This window comes from Centrocercus urophasianus, unplaced genomic scaffold (assembly GCF_019232065.1).
Source record: "Centrocercus urophasianus isolate 14NV4802_14NV808 unplaced genomic scaffold, USGS_Curo_1.0 seq_18, whole genome shotgun sequence".
Taxonomy (NCBI): domain Eukaryota; kingdom Metazoa; phylum Chordata; class Aves; order Galliformes; family Phasianidae; genus Centrocercus; species Centrocercus urophasianus.
This window is the reverse complement of record NW_024884733.1, coordinates 14,021,592-14,041,288: the sequence shown is the minus strand read 5'-3', so window position 1 is coordinate 14,041,288 and position 19,697 is coordinate 14,021,592. Positions and strand designations below refer to the sequence as shown.

Genomic DNA, 19,697 nt, shown 5'->3' with positions numbered 1-19,697 from the left:
TTTCTCTGAGCAGTATAAGATGGCCATTCTCCAGCAAAACTTCTGCAGAGGTAGGCTGTGATAATAGAATGCGCTTAAAAATGATGGCCAGATGGTGGCACAGTAAATGCCCTTCTTTTGAAGGGCTGTACGCACACGTTAGAAATATGCCTTGCTCAATATGCGTATTAGAGAGCATTAGACACATGCACTTCTCACACAGAGCAACTGCCTGCCAAAACGTATGTCAGCACACTATTTACTACCAAACCCAGAAGGAGCTTGTGATTCTAACATTGTTCCCATTAATGAGAAATATGTCACTGTACAAAAGCTTTTTTTCCTTTTTGTTCCTTCTTATCAAATCCTTCAAACAGCTGATAAATAGCTTTTATAGATTGGAGAATCAGACAGAATTCTGAATCTTTTATTTTACTAAAACCCCAGGGGTCAACTTATCACCTGAAAGCCATTTTACATGGACAATTTGACTTTCATGTGGAGTGTCAGAACATACCCTAGATGTGAATCTAAAATAAATTATACAGAATACTGCCTTATTTGTGCCAAAATTTATTGGTCCCACACTACAGTAGTTTTGAAAATTGTATTCCTTAAGCTACAGTACAGAGATATTAACTGCTTGAACCAAAAGTGCATTTCTGATTGGCTGCTATAAACTCTACAGACAAATTTCTATCGAATCACACACTTATCTGAAGCTATTTTCTACCATTCCAAGCAATCAACTTTACCTTCTTTCAAAACATACTCTGTTTTATTACCATGATCTGCCTTACACACTATCATTTCTGTGAACCTGTTACAGAAACTAAGCCTTCATGTAAGCCTCTGCTAATAGAATTGTCCAAAACAGTCACATCCAAGAAGAGAGAGATGCACTTGTACCTCTTACCTTCCTATCACAGGTTATTTTCCTCAAGCAAACCTCCAGCCTCTGAAATGCATCTCTGTGATATATCACAAGTCAAGCACATCTTTTCCACTACTATTAATCACTTTCTCAATCAATTCTACTGCCATCCTTTTGAAATAAAATTACTTTGATAATGTGTCGATGCTTTGCAAATGCTTCTTCTACACCTACCAGTACAATTTTTAGAAACCACTCAGCTGATCTCAGACCTAAACTTATTTTGACTGAGGAGGAGATACTGAAAATGTTATGAATGATCCAGCTGCTGAGTGACTATTCTTGGAGTAGAAATTTCCAGCTGGGCAGAAAAACCTCCTCCAGGCATAACTCATAAGACACGAAAATGGTGCCATGGGATGAAATAATTTTGTTTCTGCAAACAGCAATCTAACAAGTCCGAACTACAAAAGTTAAAATCACAACAAGCAAAAAACCTTTGGTAATCTTAGCAGTAAACTCTATTGTCACATTTCTATTCAAATGAATTTATAACACATAAAAAGCAAAAGAAATTGTTAAGAAGGAAGTTCTGCAAAGTTCTACTCCTAGCCTTTCAGGGAAGGAAGGGGCTGGTTGATGACAACAGCCCACATTTGCTTTCTCTCACACTGCCTGTCTTCTTAAAGGAATTGCTTGAGGATCTCTGGGAGCTCTGTCAGCTTGCTGGGGAATGGCAGAAGTCCACTTGCAGAACTTGGCTTTGCTTGTTGTCTAAGCTCTATGTGAGTATTGGTGCTGAAGCCGTGTTCAATAGTTGAAGATCTTTGTTCAGTAACTAGATATGACTATGTTGAAGGTAGTTCATTATTAAAATAGTCTAAAGCTATATTTCTACTGCAATAAATATATTTTAGAGAATTTGTGTGGTGAGCTGGAATAACTGCTATAGGATGGCACATGCAGCTTCAGCTTTGAAACACTCAGTGCTCATCCTGGCTGAGCACTCCAACTGATCAGTGATGGCCTATGTTGGATAGTAATTTTAGAAGCATGAACTTATCTTCAATAAAAAGACAACCTGAGGGAACTATCTGGGACAGCAAAATTAATACTGCACTTGTCTGTAATACGTCCTACCGTTTATAGAAGTGACTTGGGCAAGTTAGCAGGACTCTTTCTGTCTTATCTAAACAATACCAGAACCCTTGCACCACAAATTCACAGTACTGAAGAAAGAATGAAGAAATTGAAGTTATCCGCTTGCATTGATTAAGTATTCTGAGCATTTGTAAGTCTTTAAGCAGCCAAGATAAATGTTTTGGAACCCATTTCTAAAAAATGATCAGTTAATTAGCTCTAAAGCAGAAATTCACAATTTCATTGTGGATACAACTGATAGTGCCTAAATCTAGCTGGAAGTGAGATCAGATATCAACCTGCAGCAGCTTAAAAAAGTTACACAAGCTGACCTTAATATGTGTGACTATCGGGCTTTCACTGCAGAAATATATATATATTTCAATATCTTTTCTGTGCTGAAATCATGTCATTTATATGCAAATCAGGCTATATTCTACAGCTGTTTCTTCTCTGCTGAAGCCATGGGAATTATTTGCACTTAATAAAGCCTCATAAATAGGTTTTGCCTCCAAATGGGGGGGTAGGGGGGTGGGGGAGCAGCAAATATATCATAGCCATTTACAGTTACAAGCATCTTTTTATTTTGAAAGTTATATCCATCCCTTAATGGGAAGTTTCACAGTTATGAAAGAAACACTGTTACATTTATACAAACAAAATACCCTACCGGCCTCCAAAACAAAGTGTTTTACATTTTCCCCTATGGTCAGCCATCTAAAATATAAAAACTGTTATGTAGCATGAACTGAAAGGAAAGTCTGTGTAATTGTTACATACTAGCTCCATGTCCTCTATTTTTAATACAGACAAAAATCCAACAAATAAACAAAAACCCAACAAACACCTTGCTAGTATATCTGGGCACTACTTCTATTTGAAAAAATATACACCAGCTTTATACAAAATACATCCACCTCACGTACTGATTTCTGCAAAACGTGCAACATTATCGCACACCACTGCTCAGATGCCTGCAAGACCTGGCACATGGAAACAGTCAATGTAAAAACTGCGGGAGGACAGACCCAGTAACAACCAGAGCACATCTCACATGACCAAATGAAACCAAACGAATGGCTCTCACTGTAGCAGTTTGCATACTAGAGTGAATTGGAAAGCAGCTCACCAGCTGATATAAAAAACCTGTATCCGGACTTTGCATTCAGAACAGGACATGTAGTGCAGGACTGCAGGTTAATACTAGCACAGCTTTCCCAGCCACTTCACAACCACAGCAAAGCAGAACAGTGATCAAAGAACTCGTAGAGCAGGAGACAAATAGTTCCTGCCTCCTCCTATTACTCATGAGGTGCAGCCCAAGCCTACTTCATCTGAAAAAACCTGCCAAGAGCATATAGAGACCAGGAATTGTCTCTGGTAGAGAGGAGGGGGCTTAGAGGGATACAATTTTCTCTCATTAGAGGTTTGAGGAACAAAGAATGGCAACATGGTTAAACAGCAGACCTTACCCTCAGCTCTGCACTGGCAGCCAATAAAGCCAACAACTCTTCCAGCCCAAACTGAATTTCATCACTGCAAACTTAGCACAAAGTATACACCTCATTATATTCTTATGTAAACCTTCAATGAGATTTTAGTGCTCTACAGAAATTGAATTTTGCTCTGAGTAGTACTTCTCTATTTTTGGTTAAACAAAAGAGTGGGGGAAAAAAGGACATCCGTGAGTCTCATTTCATGGATATCTTTTAAAGATTGCACCAGTAGAACAACTGACCTACTGCTCTCGCTTCTACATATAAAGCAGAAGGGGTCAAGAGGTAAAGCATGGCACCCTTTCATTTAGATGAGAGACCACTAATTCTGGCATGATGGTGTCTTAGGGGCGTCATTTGTGCTCCACAAAATGAATGACTTTAATTATTTTCAGATGCATATTGGTTCAATTCAGCGGTTTCTGCTCAATCTTCATTATTGTCAATTGCCTTTACGAGCACCAGCTTTTATATCTCACTTAAGTAAGAACAAGTCCAAAAAAGTAAGATTCCTACTTGCCACAACTTTCATCATTATTTTAACAATTACTGTACAGTTTAACTCATTGAAGTGCTCAAATATATGAAAGAATTCCATGTAATTTAAATGAACACGAGACAAGATGCATACTCTTGTCACTGTACATTTGCAGTAATCCACATGCTATAAACTTACCTTATACAGAAACGTGTCTGGCAACATGTTTAAACACTATATATACTTTTCTGCTAGTAATTTTTGATCATGTCTTTTGAGTGCATATTGCATTTTCTTAAAGCACAGACACAGCTGACCTTACTTTATATTTTGAAACCAATACATTTGATAGGAAAAGGAAGCATATGAGGAAGACGAAGTTAAATTAAAAGCAGGTATGAGCATGTATTTTATTACAGAGTATCAGACAAGTAAGACAGTAAAATCTGACTCCTTGTCACACTGAATTTTCTTTCATGGCTCCACTGTGGGAAACAGTATTTTTATAACATACCTTTTATAGAATCATCCACAGAATAAAATCAGTGACATTCTGAAAGAATTACTTATACAATTCAAATGATTCAAACTCAAGTCACTTATTTAATGTTACAACACTATGCAAAATTAAAAAAATAACAAGATCCCCTCATACTTCCACAATATTTTTATTTAAGTCAGTATTTTATCAATGGGAAGCAGCTGAATGAAACAATCTTACAGTGAATTTAATTAGTATATTTTATCATCGACAAGGCACCTCAAAGGAAGCTGCATGCAGCAAAATCAGTGGGGCACAGCCGTCTTTTGCTGTCCAGAAATAGGACCATTCAACATAGAAAAATAACATCCTTATGGGGGGTAAAAGAGCCCAAGCACCTCATTTATGCAAGAGAAGCAATATTCATTTAATTTACTATTAATTTAGAGCACAGCAGCTTTTCCGCACTAACTGCACATAGTCACTTTCATCATCACATAATTTGATGGTTCCACTAGAGAGTAAGTCAGCCCACTTACAATCTGAATCCTCTTCTGACACTGCCTGCCTCTTTTAGGGCATATTGGTAAACAAGGTTTATGACCTTTAGATTATTCAGTTATATGACTAAAATTAGAGAGCTCTTATTAGCTTTGTCTATGCACTCCTTTTGGGGCAAGAGTAGGATTTTGGTCCCCGAGTCGTTCATATCTAGCATCTGCAGAGAAACACCAGAGTTCCTGCTATGGAAATCAGAAATAGTTTGGAGGAGGTAAACTCTGCTTTTTACGTGTCATAACACGTGACTAAGATTTGCTTACCTGGGACTGCTGGTCTGAACACAGCACTAGTACAGTAACTGTGAGTTACCTCTATTTGAATGTTTTAATTTAAAAAATAAACAAAAAAATACCAAGGGGAAAAAAAAAAAAAAAAAAAAAAAAAAAAACCAAAAAACAAGAAAGCCCATACAAACAATCCAACCTTGAGTAGATATTTCTAATTCTGCAGTCAGTTGTCCATATAAGTTGTGAAGCATAGTCACTGTGTATCTGAATACAGTTATTGCCAGGGAAATACACTATGGTTATCAGTTTCGATCTTCCAACTATTATGATTTGAAAAATGGAACAATAAGGAAAAAGATGTTACCATATGAAAAAATCATTCCTTCTTGAGACAGTGAACACTTGTACCACCAAACTGGTTCTCTGAAAGTGACTTAAACTGTAAAGAGACATCGAGCTAATGCAAATAATAAAGTAAAACAACAACAAATAAACTACTTATCTTTGAAATAATGTTTTTTCATTAGTGTTTAACATTATTATAAAGGCACTGCAGTACTGAATATATTTTCTGAAGTGTTGCCAGTAACAATAGCACATTTTTGTAATTTTCCAAGTAAGATATGTAGGACAATGGCTTCCTATGAAAAATAGTCAGGAATTGATCTTAGAAACCATATGCAACATACTTCAAAAAGCCTTGAAAGTATTGAAGTGTATTTACTATAGTGTGTTCTGAGTATGGATAAAATTAGAAGTTAAAGCCTTTTAAAATCAACAGAAGGAGAAATACAGTATCCAAGTCTGCTGTGTTCTGCTCTAGTAGAAAGGAAACATAAAAACAGTCAAGGAATAAGAGAAAACTTAAAAATGAAAAGATCTTGTTACTGCCACCCACTTCTTCAAGTCATGAAAGGGACTAAATACCAGAATTTACACTGGGTGCCAATAATCAGGCTGTCTAGGGACAGCTAACTCCTCTGAACTTACCTTTGTGCAGAATTCAAAGCAAAGCACAATAGTATTCAAGTTTATGTTCAGAGTTTAAGATAATCTTTTCAATTTTACCTAGAGACCATGACAAGCCATTTTCAGTGCCACTACAGCTTATGATACTGTGTATGACTAAAAGAACACAGGGATACATTAGGTCTTGATTTCCAATTGCAATCTGGAACACCTCTGGGATGTGAAATGATTTCCATACGATACTCACGTGGGTTTCATTCTGAGGAAACCAAGTTGCAGGCAAACTAGTGTTTTCCATACCTAACTCTGGTATCAGACTGTTCTCAGTTTCAGCCTAGATATAGTCAACTACTGGGTTGAGAGTAGGAAGGATTTGATAAGAGATCTGACATGCAACTGTCTTCTGGCGGCAATTAAATAACTGAGGTGCACCGAAGTGCGTTGAAAGATTGAGACTGCTGGAAACTGCACAGTCTAAAACACGTATTGTTTGGGTGTTGAGGCTGCTTGTACTTGGTCATTCTTTCTTATGGAGAAAGAGGGATTTTTATATATGTAACATATTACTAGCCAAGAGCTATAGAATCATGCATGGGAGTGAAACATCATTGTGTGTGCTTGCACTGCAAGCAACATTGCAAGAACAAACAGCTAAGGTTCCTTGCGCTATTTTAAAACTTTCACACATTTTGAATAATTAACATTGAAATTTAATATTGCCTAAAATCCAGATGAAGAGAATATCATATTTTTCTATCCAATGAACATGCGATGTTTATTGTTCAAACACAAGAGCTGTAAGAAGATAGCCAAATCCAGTACCTGGTTACCTAAGTATTGAGATGTGTTGAGATGCATACAGGTCTTTTTTATGAGATCAAGTATCAAAGTGAACAGTTAAATAAAGCTTTAGAATACTTTTTATAGACATTAAATAACTGTTCTGTTGAGATCTAGGACAGATGCTAACATGATGGAAGTTGCAGTTGTTTTTTTTTAAACAAGCTGGTAGTACTATCAGAAGGAGTAATAGCCTAGAGTAACTTACTATTCCATCACTCTTTATTTTAAATCCAACTGTTTAACAGAATCAGAAAAATTCAGCGTTAAAAAACTGACAAACAAAATAAAAAAGCTTTAAGAAATTTCCGAGGAAACAGTTTTTCATTCATTTAAACAGTACTTAGGAGCAGGCCATGTAATTCATAGCTTACAGCGTCAGCATGAGGGCTCCTCTGACACATTCCTATGTTGTTTCTTTCCATCTGAAAGCAATGAGGTCAACAAATGAAAATGTAAGCAGTTTTCAAAATGAGATAACGTACCCAAATTCCATTAAATAAACAACAACTTTTTCTTTTTTTAATATGTAATGATCTACTGTATGGCAGTAATCCCATTACTGGTAAATAGCTGCAAAACAAAGAAATTCTTTCAGTAGTATCTGAAATTTTGGAAAAATAAGTGCTTTTTTCTTTTTCTTTCTTTTTTTTCTTTTTTCTTTCTTTTTTTTTTTTTTTAAACACTTACAATATATTCTGTTTTAAAATATGTCATCAAGTAGTCCAAGTAAAGGCTTGACATCACTGGTCTCATCATCAGGAAGATATCTAATGAATATTGAGCAAAATAAAATAAAATTAGGTACAGTACATAAAAACTTATGAAATAAAAAACACTATTCAAAATATTTTCTTCCTAAGAATAGTTAACTGGTAGTACTACCATGCAAATTCATCTTTTGAATTTGTAGTAAATCAACAAGTTGCCATGAAGAAATAAGCACTTCACACGTAGACAGTACAAATAATACATACAACTTATTACCTAGGTTCCATTTCTTCTTTCTGCTCCTTCATGAAAATAAAAAAATTCTCTTTCCTAGTGAATTTGGAAGAGTCTGGGATTATGTTTGAAATTGAAGAATATTCTATTTTTTCCAGCTCTTGTGAAAGATTTGAATGTTTGTTTTCTTGAGAAGGGAACTGCAAGGTAAATGTTAAAATGTTAAAAAGAACTGCAGGATGGATTCTTGTAGTCCTAGTTCTTTGTGACACCAACATCACGCTGAACACAGAAGGCATGCTTGTCCAGAGTTTGGACAACACAGATAAGTTCAGAAATTCTGTATGTTCAATTCAATTCACATGTCAGATATGATAAATACATTTTCATATGGAAGACTAATTTAATTACTGGAAATCCTGTTATAGAAACATTTTCACTTACCATATTTACATGTCCACTCTGTACAGATAATTCCACTTTTGATGAGCTATTAAACACAGAGAGAACTGAGTTCTGAATACTGGTATCACTTTGTAATAGGCAAGAGCTGAAAATGCCAAGTGGAGAAAATGAAGTTATTTTTACAGAAGTGCAAAATGGCTTACTTTTCAGTTCAGGATTTTCCCTCCACACCTAAATGAAAAGTCATTTCAAATTAGTCAGCAATTCCTATTGTTCTAAAATTGAAATTTTACTCCATGCTCTCAGTAAACAATCTTCTACATATCCAGTTATGCATGTGAACATTGAACGGTGAACATAAGTAATGTAAAATATAGATAATTTTAAAAATGAATAAAATTGCAATAAATTACATAATGCTTACTCTTCTGAAATGTCACTTGTGGCTTTACTTGTTGAGTACTTGTGAAGCAATTCATGCTCATCTGAAATGTGAAAGCAGGTATTTTCACGTTCCATTTAAGAATCAAACTTTTAAACCAGCCACCAAACAACAAAAAAACATTGCAAATGTTTTACATATCATAAATAATAAATATCTATGTGCCCCAGTAGGAATAGTCCTCAGGCCAGAGCTGCAGCCTGTGGAAAAAAGCCTGTGGTGGAGCTGCCACCCATGGGGATGCATGCTGGAGCACCGTGCTCCTTGAAGGATGGGCCTCATGATATGCAGCCATGTTGGAGCAGTGCTTGGTGAGCTGCAACTTATGGGAAGCCCACAGATCGATTTGGGAAGGAAGGCATCTTATGGAAGGGGCCCCACATGGTGAAGAAGGAAAGAGTGATCGTTGTGGAGCAGCAGAGCCGAAGCATTGGGACTGACTACAGCTCCCGCTCCCCTGCACCACTCAGGAAGAGAAGTAGAAGAGGGTGGATGAGGGGAAGGTGTTTAGTTTGCTTTTTCTTCTCACTGCTCTAGATTGTTATCAATAGATAAATATATATACAAAAATAAAAATTTTTTGCTGAGTCTATTCTGACCATGACATAATTGGAGAGTGATCTCCCCTTCCTTATTCCAGCCCATGTGGTCTTTTTCATCATATTTTCTCTCCCTTTTCTGTTGAGGAAGCAGGGTGAAAGTATGGAGGAGCTGAGCTATCTGATGTATTTAATCACCATAATCCTGTAAAATAATTTGTACACAGAATTCGTACATAATCTTACCTAATTCTCTACTGAAGAGGTTGCTAGCAACTACTAATACTTCATCATCAAGATCATCCCAAACGTCATCTCTCAGTTCAGCATTCACACCCAAAGCATCTGAAAAAAAGATCAGCTTTTAGCTGTATCAGTCAAGTGAACACACACTGAATGATTCAAAGAGAAAGCTGTAATCCATGGACAAGTGCAATAGAAACTGCTCTGTTTTAAGACCAGTTCTTCAATCTATTGAAAGAAGGACTGTCACATATGCGCTTTTTCATCAGCATTCTTTGAGATAAGTTTTCAAGCATTTCCAAGCATTATTAAGATTTTTAATTAAAGTGAGATACTTGATGTTTGAAAATACACTGTTTTCTGGTGCACAGTCAACTTCTCTCACTTTCTCTCCCTTTGTTTTGTTCTCTTTCTTCATCACCAATCCAATTCTCTGCTTTTTACCCACCTCCCTCCTCAACCTCCCATCTAGCACCAGAAAGTGTTTTGCTTTGTTGCCACAGTCCCAATATAGTAAAAGAACTCTGATCTAGATATCCCTTGCAACACAGGGGAAGCAGGACAGGCTGAAATAAAAAATACTGTTCAAGAGACACCAGAAAGCACCCAGAAGGCACTTCTATTGTAATTTTGAGAATGCAAAGTCAGCGTGGTGCACGACTGCAGACATACACACAGTTTAAAATACTTAACTATAGGTTACTACAATTTCACAGCATATTCTCAATTTCCTGCATTTATTTATACAGAATGGAAACATACCATATTAGAGACATAGTTGATCCCACATAAATCATAGAATCTGGGGCCTTATCTCACTAAAATTATTTCTGGTGCATTTTTAAAGTGTAGCTGGCCCAATTTATATGGCTAAGGTTATGTTTTCTGGTACTACTCAATCAAGATGGTTTTCAGTTGGCAATATTTTCCCTTGATGCTGTATGATTTGCCTCAAGATTACACAGCTATAATGATACCAGAATATTCACCTGTCTTTCTGTGAGTTTATCCTTATAACACAATCATATCACATACTAACTGGCTCACACAGCTACTGATGATATAGCAACAGTTTCCATCTGAAGACCAAGGTAAAAAAAAATATATATATATAGCAGGTGGTGAGTACACGGGCAAATCTTTAGTATTAATTTAAAGGAATATTCCATCCTCAAGATATTTGGTAAAAATGATATGATATAGTACAGTTGCTATCACTTAAGGCAGCATGAGCCAAAAATACATATATCAGTCTACCTCAACAGTGTTTCTTATATGTATGAGTATGATCTAAACGTTGGATCTGCTACTTAACCAGCAGACAATCAAAACCTGACTCATGTAACTCTGCAGTCACCAAGTAGAATGGTAAAGGGCGTGCATTAAGGAGAGCACCATGGTTATATACTAATAACAAAGACTGATCATTTAACCTCACATAAAAAAACTTTAATGCCCTTTCTAATGAAAGATAAGTAGAAAGAATTTTTTCTTTTTTCTAGATAGTGATGCTTTACTGGTTATGGACAAAAGCTCCTATTTCATCAACTTCTTCCAGTAGAGAAGGAAAGAAGAAGAGATATAGAGACACAGGTAAAATGCCTTTCACACTGCAAGTGTCTTCAGTGGAAATACCTTGCATAAAGTATTTAGTTTTGTACTCTCATATTTGAAATTCATTCTCGTATTTGAAATTCATCATCATTGTTTTATTTAGAGATATATGACTTAGATCTACATTTGCTTTTCTTACTGATTTTAGAAAGAAAGCCAATTAAGGCCACACTATTTCCCTGTACTGGGTGCTGTAGTGATTTCAGCAAGTTTCAGTTTACACACAAGATACGCTCAACACAAAACAACAAATGTTATGATTTCAAACATTAGTCATAACTTACCACTCTTTCCATAGTCCCAGGACTGGAATTGTTTTTGAGATCTTCCTAAGTTATTAAAACTATCTACCTGGTCCACTGAATGTGACGAAAATGACTCTTCATTTCCAGACCTATTTAAAACAAAACAAAACATTGACGTGTCAGTGGAACTGATGAAGAAAGCTGCAACAAAGAAGAATTTTATTCAGAAAACAGGCACTAGTTAAAATAGAACTACTACTTAAATATATTAATTACTGTTATTTGTATTCATTAGTACCTTGATGATGCTGGCATCAAAGATTTGGGTGCAAAAACAAATTGTTTGAGATCCACACTTTGAGCCTGATTTAACATCTGCATCTAAAGAAAGCAGGTTATTGTAATCAATGAGACAAAGACTGAAAAATGTTTTTTAACAATCTGAATTATATCATTAATATTCTATCAAGCTAGCGTATTTTTAAAAAATTGCACATTATATCTTTCTGGCATTTAGTTACCTCTTGGGATCTCTTAGAAAAAGGTTTTTTTAGTCAGCAATATTTTCCCTTGATGCTGTATGATACTTCTCAAGATTACACAGCTATAGTAATACCATACTGAATTACATGCTTCTATTACAGTTATCCAAAAAGCCAGACTAGGTATCACTAACTTTGTCTATATTAGCTGCAGACTAATCATTCTTCTCTATTACAAACAAGCAAACATTAAAATAAAAACATGGAGAGAACTGCATCACGGGAAGTACTCCAAACATCAGTGGAACGTCTCAAAGATTCCCATACATTTACAACCTTTCTACTTCTTCACTTTTTGCATTCCATGCAGACAATCTTGCAAGTTTGTATTTCCTTATGAGAGGAAATACATACAAACACAAAACAGATTAAAAAAAAAAAAAGGCAGATGTTGACTGTATTCAAACAAACCTTTAACCGCTTTACTGGGGGTACAGACGAAGTAGAGTTCCTGCTCCTTAAATCTGCCAGGTACAAACTAAACTTTGAATCTCCACTCATCTCAGACTTTGGAAGTACTCCAGTTTTACCTGAGAAAGGGTATTATAACAATCTTCAATTAGTTTAAAAGGGATAAATCATAATTATTTCCAAATCAATGGATATTCTGCCACTAAGTTTGGATGTCTTCTATTAAGAGATACTAAAGATTTAAGACACTAATATTTACACGAGAGGTCAAGATTGACATTTCTCTTAAATCATATGCCAGATGATCTGAAAACATTAATAGCCATTGTAATCTCTATAAAAGTTATATTAACAAAATGTGGGTTTTTTTTGTTTGCCTTTTTAGCAAAAACGTATGCCTGAGTTGCTTGTGTCATTGCTGTTAATGTAGACATTGGGATAAACAGAACTACTGTAAATTATATCATCAAAAAGTAACAGAAATAACGTATTTAATGAAACTCACAGCACTCATGTCCACACACATCTTTATTTTTACAGCGATGGTTACATTCTCTGTTACTGTATTTCTTATAGATATTTTCTTCTTTACATCTGCTTCCTAGATGAATGGAAAACCAAAGTACTCATTTTTTATTTTGTATGCATTGTTGAGAGAGTTCCTCGTGCAGTGTAGGATGGGCTAAAATAGTCTGGATCCCTAGAATTTTGTTGCCTTCAACAGAATATTGAGCTGCCCTAGCACTATAACTGGAAACAAATTAACAAACACTATGAAGAAACAGAGGCTCTAGTGCTATTTCCAAAATCAAACAGCAACATTAGATAGCAAGCTCACAATATTTTTCTAACTTTCAAATTCAAAGAATTGCATAGTAGTACTTGATAAGCAGAAACAGTAAAGCAGTAGCATTACATATTTGTTATAGTTGAGAACTAAACAATATGGATAAAAGAGATCTAACTTTCTACTGAACAGAAAATTCAGCTTTCTGTTGACTTTGGAATTAGCCAGATGCTGTGATATCATTGTTTACCTGTCTCCACTTTTGCTGCAGGTAGGCTTTGTGCTGTGCCAGAAAATGTATCAACAGAAGACTCAGCTTTCCGTTTGTTTATAACTACTTTACTTCCCACTGCTCTTGGTGTTAAGTAGAAGGCTGTATATGTTTGCTGTATATCAAGGCCAACTTTGAAAAAAAGAAAAAGTATTTCAGTGCTGTGAACTATTTCTTGAACTACTGATTATTTCCACTTTTCTGAAGAGTTCAAGGAAGTATGAATCTTTAACAAAGATCATGGAAATTTGTTAGGAATATGGAACATTAAAAGCAAGCTTATTATTTGAATGGATTTATTGCAGATAATGTTTAAAAAAAAAAATCGCACATCTTCAGAAATTAATGCCATCACTACTATGTGAGTAATATAGCTGTACTGTACAGAATACATGATTTCCATTAACAAAAATTTTCCTGTATTGTTGTAGAACTAGGTTTACTTGCAGTGCAGGTATAATTTCCTGTAAAACTGCACTATACTCTATATTCTACACTATAGTCTAACTTATGTGACTGCAGCTTTGCACTGACAAAGAAGTAAAATGACAATGTTAGTAGAATTTTTTTATTTGAAAGCTAATTGTTTTCAGTTTTAACAAAACCAAGCTTGGTAACAGACTATGAGAGATAACAGTTACAAAAAAAGAGAGTATTTTGGACTTCAATTAGGCAAACATTACTGAAAAACAAGGCAGACTTTTCAAAAAATGTGAGATTTTCTTAATGTATGAAACAGATGCAGACTGAAGTAAGAAGGCACTAAGAAAACTTGCTTTTAATGTAACTTCAGTGTTGCCAATGGGACAATTTCAGAAAAATTAACATTTTTTCCTCTTCAAGATTTATTGCACTCAGTACAACTTGTAGATAGCAAAATATTAATAAAATTACAACTCTTTCTCCATCTCATTTGTTTGGAAAACATTTCTTCCTGCCTGAGACACAGGTTTGAACGCAGGAGTAAGTATTATTCTAGGCTGAATTATTGTGATTGTCTTAATATTTAATGGTTTCCTGGAGGAAACAAATATATTTCAGTTAATCTGGCATGGAGAAATATTTTTAATACTGGAGCAGGATGAAGAATTTACCGCAGCCAGTTCAATTTTTAACATAGTTAAATTGTGTGTTTGAAATATCATTACTGTTCTTCATCTACTCCTGTAGCTTCAGCTTCATGGAAACTGGCACTGAGGGAACAAATGTTGAGATCTTCACACCTTAAGAAACAATACTTTTCATTGTAGAAGTTTCATGCTACTAAAGAGGAGATGAATCTGCATCAATACATTTTATATGCAAAATTCAAAGAACAGAAAACCTCGCCATTTGCAAATACAGTTCTTCCCAGTGCAAGTAACCTATAAAGCTGATAGATTCATGCAACTTAAAGGTAATGTGAAAAAGAAAATTTTAAATTGTCTTAACTGAGCAAAATTCTCTCTCAAGAACAGTTTTGTTTGAGAACGTTAATATCCTACCAAGTAAATGGATTTGTAATTAGGGCAGATAGGTAATACTCAACACTATAGAAAGAATTTGTTTTCCAGTTGATTATATTTTGATCTGATGTAAAGTGTTTTAATAACATATTTTATATCTTGTGCAGATGTTTTTCTATTACAAGTATGTTAATTAACTCACCATAATCAGAACTAATTAAATTTATACTAATGTCATCTGATTTAAGAGCTCTTTTCACTTCAATTTTCTTCATCCAATTTCCAGTTTTCAGCAGCACAGAATCCCTGCAATGCATCAGTAAAGCTTCATGAGATATGGTCAGTGAAAACAAGACTGCATACAAGACTGTATCAGTAATTACGTAAAGGTTATTGAACCTTTCAATTCTATATCATCTATGGTCTTAAGCCAGGATCCTGCAAGATCAGTTTCAATTCTGCCAAAATTCTGTCAGACAGTGGCCAGGACTCTTGTGTACATCATGCAGTTACAAATGACTTTGTCTCTTTTTCCATTTGCTCCAAACATAAGTTATCTAACTGGAGAATTGAATTTCATCTCTGACATAGAAACAGTTGTGACAATCATATTACTAAAGAAAGATTGCTAATACTCGTAAGTAACAAGTTGAGAAGATATATATGTATTTTAAGATATTTTACATATTTTGACTGTCGAAGATTTCTACAACATGGCATCACTGCCGTCCAGATATTTACACACACCCTCTGTGCTGACATGCGTGTAAGCATGTTTTTCTTTTTCTTTTTCTTTGTATTGAGTTGTGCAATATTTTAGGAGACAACTGAGTAACTACAGGATAAAGACTAATATTTGCATAAATAGAAAGTATTGCAAAAACTGCAAGACAAAAAAGGAATAAATGGCAACAAACTCAAAAGATGAAAAAAACTGATTATACATACATTATTTTCTGAATAAAAATTACTTGATTGTCAGCATCTCCTACAACCAACGTAACATAGTGAAAGTCTGATGCTGTTCTCCTTGTCTGTAGCTGCTCAAAGTTTGTCAATATGGTGGTTACTAAAATTTCAGCCACTGTATCACTGTATTTTGGAAGCTAGGAAAAGATTATATACAAGATGACATAACAGCTAAAATACGCGAAGTAAAACATACATCCTTCCATAAATTTTTAAATGTGGATACAACCACAAAAGCTCAATTTGAGCAATTTGCAATACAGTTTCTATGTAGTTTAGACTCCTAGACACTCCTGTATGTCCAGGTGGAGGCCAGCCACGAGTGGTGTCCCGCAGAAACCCACCTCAGGACCAGTGCTCTTCAACATCTTTACCAACAGTGTGCATCCTCAGCAAGTTCACTGATGAGACCAAGCTGAGTGGTGCAATTGACACAGGAGAAGGAGGGACCTGCACTGGCTTGAAAAGTGGGCTTGTGTGAACCTAATGCGACTCAACAAGGTCAAGTGCAAGGTCAAGACTCTTATACTTGAGTTGGGGCAATCCCAGAAATGGGTAAAGACTGGGAGAAGAACTTACAGAAAGCAGCCATGCGGAGAAGGAACTGAGAGTCCTGGTGAACAAAAAGCTGGACAGTAGCATGCACTTGCACCCCAGAAGGTTAATTGTACCCTGGATTGCATCAAAAGGGGGGTGTCCAGCAGGGCAAAGGGAGTGATTGCTTCCATCTACTCTGTACTTATGAGGCCCTACCTGCAATACCATGCCCAGGCCTGGAGTGCCCACCAACACAAGAAAAATGTGGAACTGCTGGTGCAGTTTGAGAGGGAGGCCATAAAGATGATCTAAGGGCTGGAGCATCTTTCTTATGAAGAAAGGCTGAGGAAGGTGAGCTTGTTTAGCTTGAAGAAGAGAGGTTCTGGGGAGATCTCACAAGCCTTTCAGTACTTGAAAGGATCTTATAAGCAGGAAGGGAAGTGACTTTTTACATGGTCTGATAGTGACAGGACGGGAGGAATGGCTTTAAACTAAAAGAGAGGAGATTTAGGTTAGATGTCAGGAAGAAATTTTTTTGTTCTGAGGGTGTTGAGGCAGAGGAACAAGTCGCTCAGAGAAGCTGCAGATGCCCCGTCCCTGGAGGTGCTCAAAGCCAGGTTGGATGGGGCGCTGGGCAGCCTGATCTAGTGAGTGGCAACCCCTGCCCATGGCACGCTGAGTGGAATTAGATGATCTTTAAGGTCCCTTCCAACTCAAACAATTTGATAATATGGCACTATCTTAGCCATAGCTGAACACTCTGTATTTAAGTACTGAGAAAAGAAAACGATATATCAAGTCCCCCTAAAAACTTCCTCTGTTCAATGCAAAGAATAAAACTATTTTGATGAAGTTTTCAGATTCAAATGTTTGACATTCCAGCATACCTCTATGTATGCCATTGCTGAATCTTCCTTCCGTGACTAACTTTAGGGATGCTTATCAACAAGTCAAATGAAAAACTAAAATAGAACTTGCTATAAAAACAGCATTTTACACAATACAGCTTTTAACCTCAAAGGCATCTTCATTTGTACTGACCTCACAAAATGCTATAAATTTTTTATTTCAGAAAACTGAGGCAAAGTGGTTGTTTGATATAATGCTTATCATAACCTCGAAGAACACAGAATTAGAGCATTAGATTACACCCTACCATTGAAACGGTACCAGTTAGGTTAATATAATCACTTATTCTTTCTATATGTTGCTAAGTGAGACAGAAAGTTAACGTTAGCTAATGCTTGTTCAGTAAATTTTATTATAAGGTTGTTTTTTTTGTCTCTCGGATGGAGTCTTTTGAAAAAATATCTAAATATTTGCATTATATTTAAGATATTTACATATAAAGCTAGAACGTGAATATATTGGTTTGCAACTCTAACACAAAATGCTATTAACAGTGGAAGGGAGAAGGAACAAAGTTAATGTACTAGAGGGAAGGTTTATTCAAAATCTGTCCTTCAGAGTTTGAGTTTCACGCTAAGGTGAAAGGTCATGATATTGTACACAGTGTACTCTCAGAGAGGGCTGGAATCTCTTAACAGCAACATATGTGCTTTCATTTAATAATATAAGGAAAAAAAAACAACAATAAAACAAATAGAAAAGCCATACCTGTTCAATGTTAAGTTCATATTTTGGAAGGTGCAAAACAGATTCTTTTATCTGGTTTCCAAATGGAGGATGTCTGTTCAAAATCTGCAAAAATTTAGTTTCATTTCTGATAAATTCAACTGATCAGTGATGCTAGTACAGAAGTAAATTCAAGGGATCAAAGTCACCAGAGTAATTATACCATTAACAAAAGCCCTAATCACTCCTAGTTCTCTACTGTCAGTGATATCCAGTATAGAAAAATAGCCAAAAGAAAAGAAAATTCCAACATTTTTTCCACAGTGCTCTCTTTTCTGTTTGGTATCAGCCAATGAACTAGCTTACATGTTGAAGAATTAGGCAGGTTTTGTGTGCTGACACTTCTATGCTACCCTACCTTTAGTGAAAACAAAACAGAAATGAAAGGAAAACTTGAAAAAAGGGTAGAAAAGAAAAATTAAATTCTGAAAGCCAGAACAGAAATAACTGAATAAGATAAATTTCATTTAGAAATCTGTTCCAGAACACAGGAAAAGCCGTTTCCTCAGAAAAGAAGTCAAGAGCCTAAGAACTCGTTCTAGTGTAAAATCTAATTTGCATAGAATTAGGAATGTTTTATAGATGATTCAAGCAGCATTTTATTCTATGACTATCTTTAATTAAAATATCAAGAATGGAAATTCAGGATTTTCATCATTAAGATTAATTAAGAATAACATTAAAAACAGAAGAGATATTTACAAATATTATTAGAAGGGGAATGCGCGTCGCCTTCTGTTTCAAATCGTGTTAACAATGAAATTCTATGTATTTAAGCAGCCACTTTCCAAAACTAGCCAAACCCACAAAGTCAGTCATATTAAATTTCCTAAACTAAAGTATTACACACATTTCCAAGAAAAAGCAAAACAAAACAAAACAGTAACTGCACTTTTAAAATTCTCCAGCATAAAAGAAGAAATCACTTTGAATGCTCAATTTTGCTGGCATTCATACAGCAGATACATTATTTTCTTAATGTTTATCTGCATACAAAAAGACTTACCAATTCCAGTTCCCTTGCATTTATGTCTTCTATTTTTTTAAAGGATGTGAGCCCAGCATTTACCATAGCATTTGACAACGACACACCTGTGAAAAAGTTTTATGTTGTTAAATGACAATTACTAATCTCAAATTATTCTAACTGTATTACAGCAAGTAAATACAAAGCAGAAAACACTTTATGGTATGCTTTTTCTAATCTTTTTGCCTAGCAAATAGCAAACATCTTTTTCTCAACTAAATATTTAAGTATTAAATTCACTCATCATTAGTAAAGGCAAAAAGAAATGCATGGAAAGCAAATATGAAAACATTTAATATTACAATAATGACAAGTTTTATATAAATTCTCTAGTATAAAAATCATGTTAGATCACTTTCTACAGGAGTAAACACCACTTTATACACATTTTCTAGTGTAAGACAGATTTTAGATCAGGTTCTACAGGAGTCAACAAACAAGCATTCTGTGTATGTATGATTAAAAAACAGAATGTCATTCACATGGAACAAAATTTCTGAAACAAACAATTCTATCCAAGGAATTACTTAATTATATGTCAAAGTCAAAAGGATCTCAATGCATTCAAGCAGACTAATAATAAAAATAACTCCAG

The 19,697-nt window shown here is 35.3% G+C and overlaps 1 protein-coding gene across 1 annotated transcript in view; it reads right to left on the bottom strand.

Moving 5' to 3' along the window:
- Positions 1-6,895: 6,895 nt before the first annotated feature.
- Positions 6,896-19,697, bottom strand: part of HFM1 (helicase for meiosis 1) — a 31,984-nt gene continuing 19,182 nt past the window's right edge. The window contains exons 25-39 of the mRNA XM_042820190.1: positions 19,082-19,167; positions 18,058-18,141; positions 15,883-16,040; positions 15,137-15,240; positions 13,469-13,621; positions 12,937-13,032; positions 12,432-12,550; positions 11,777-11,859; positions 11,518-11,627; positions 9,623-9,721; positions 8,820-8,880; positions 8,435-8,540; positions 8,033-8,190; positions 7,736-7,815; positions 6,896-7,470 (exon numbers count right to left, since the gene is read on the bottom strand). Coding sequence (XP_042676124.1) covers positions 7,749-7,815; positions 8,033-8,190; positions 8,435-8,540; positions 8,820-8,880; positions 9,623-9,721; positions 11,518-11,627; positions 11,777-11,859; positions 12,432-12,550; positions 12,937-13,032; positions 13,469-13,621; positions 15,137-15,240; positions 15,883-16,040; positions 18,058-18,141; positions 19,082-19,167 — 1,484 coding nt within the window. The 3' untranslated portion in view covers positions 6,896-7,470; positions 7,736-7,748. The remainder of the gene's footprint in view (positions 7,471-7,735; positions 7,816-8,032; positions 8,191-8,434; positions 8,541-8,819; positions 8,881-9,622; positions 9,722-11,517; positions 11,628-11,776; positions 11,860-12,431; positions 12,551-12,936; positions 13,033-13,468; positions 13,622-15,136; positions 15,241-15,882; positions 16,041-18,057; positions 18,142-19,081; positions 19,168-19,697) is intronic.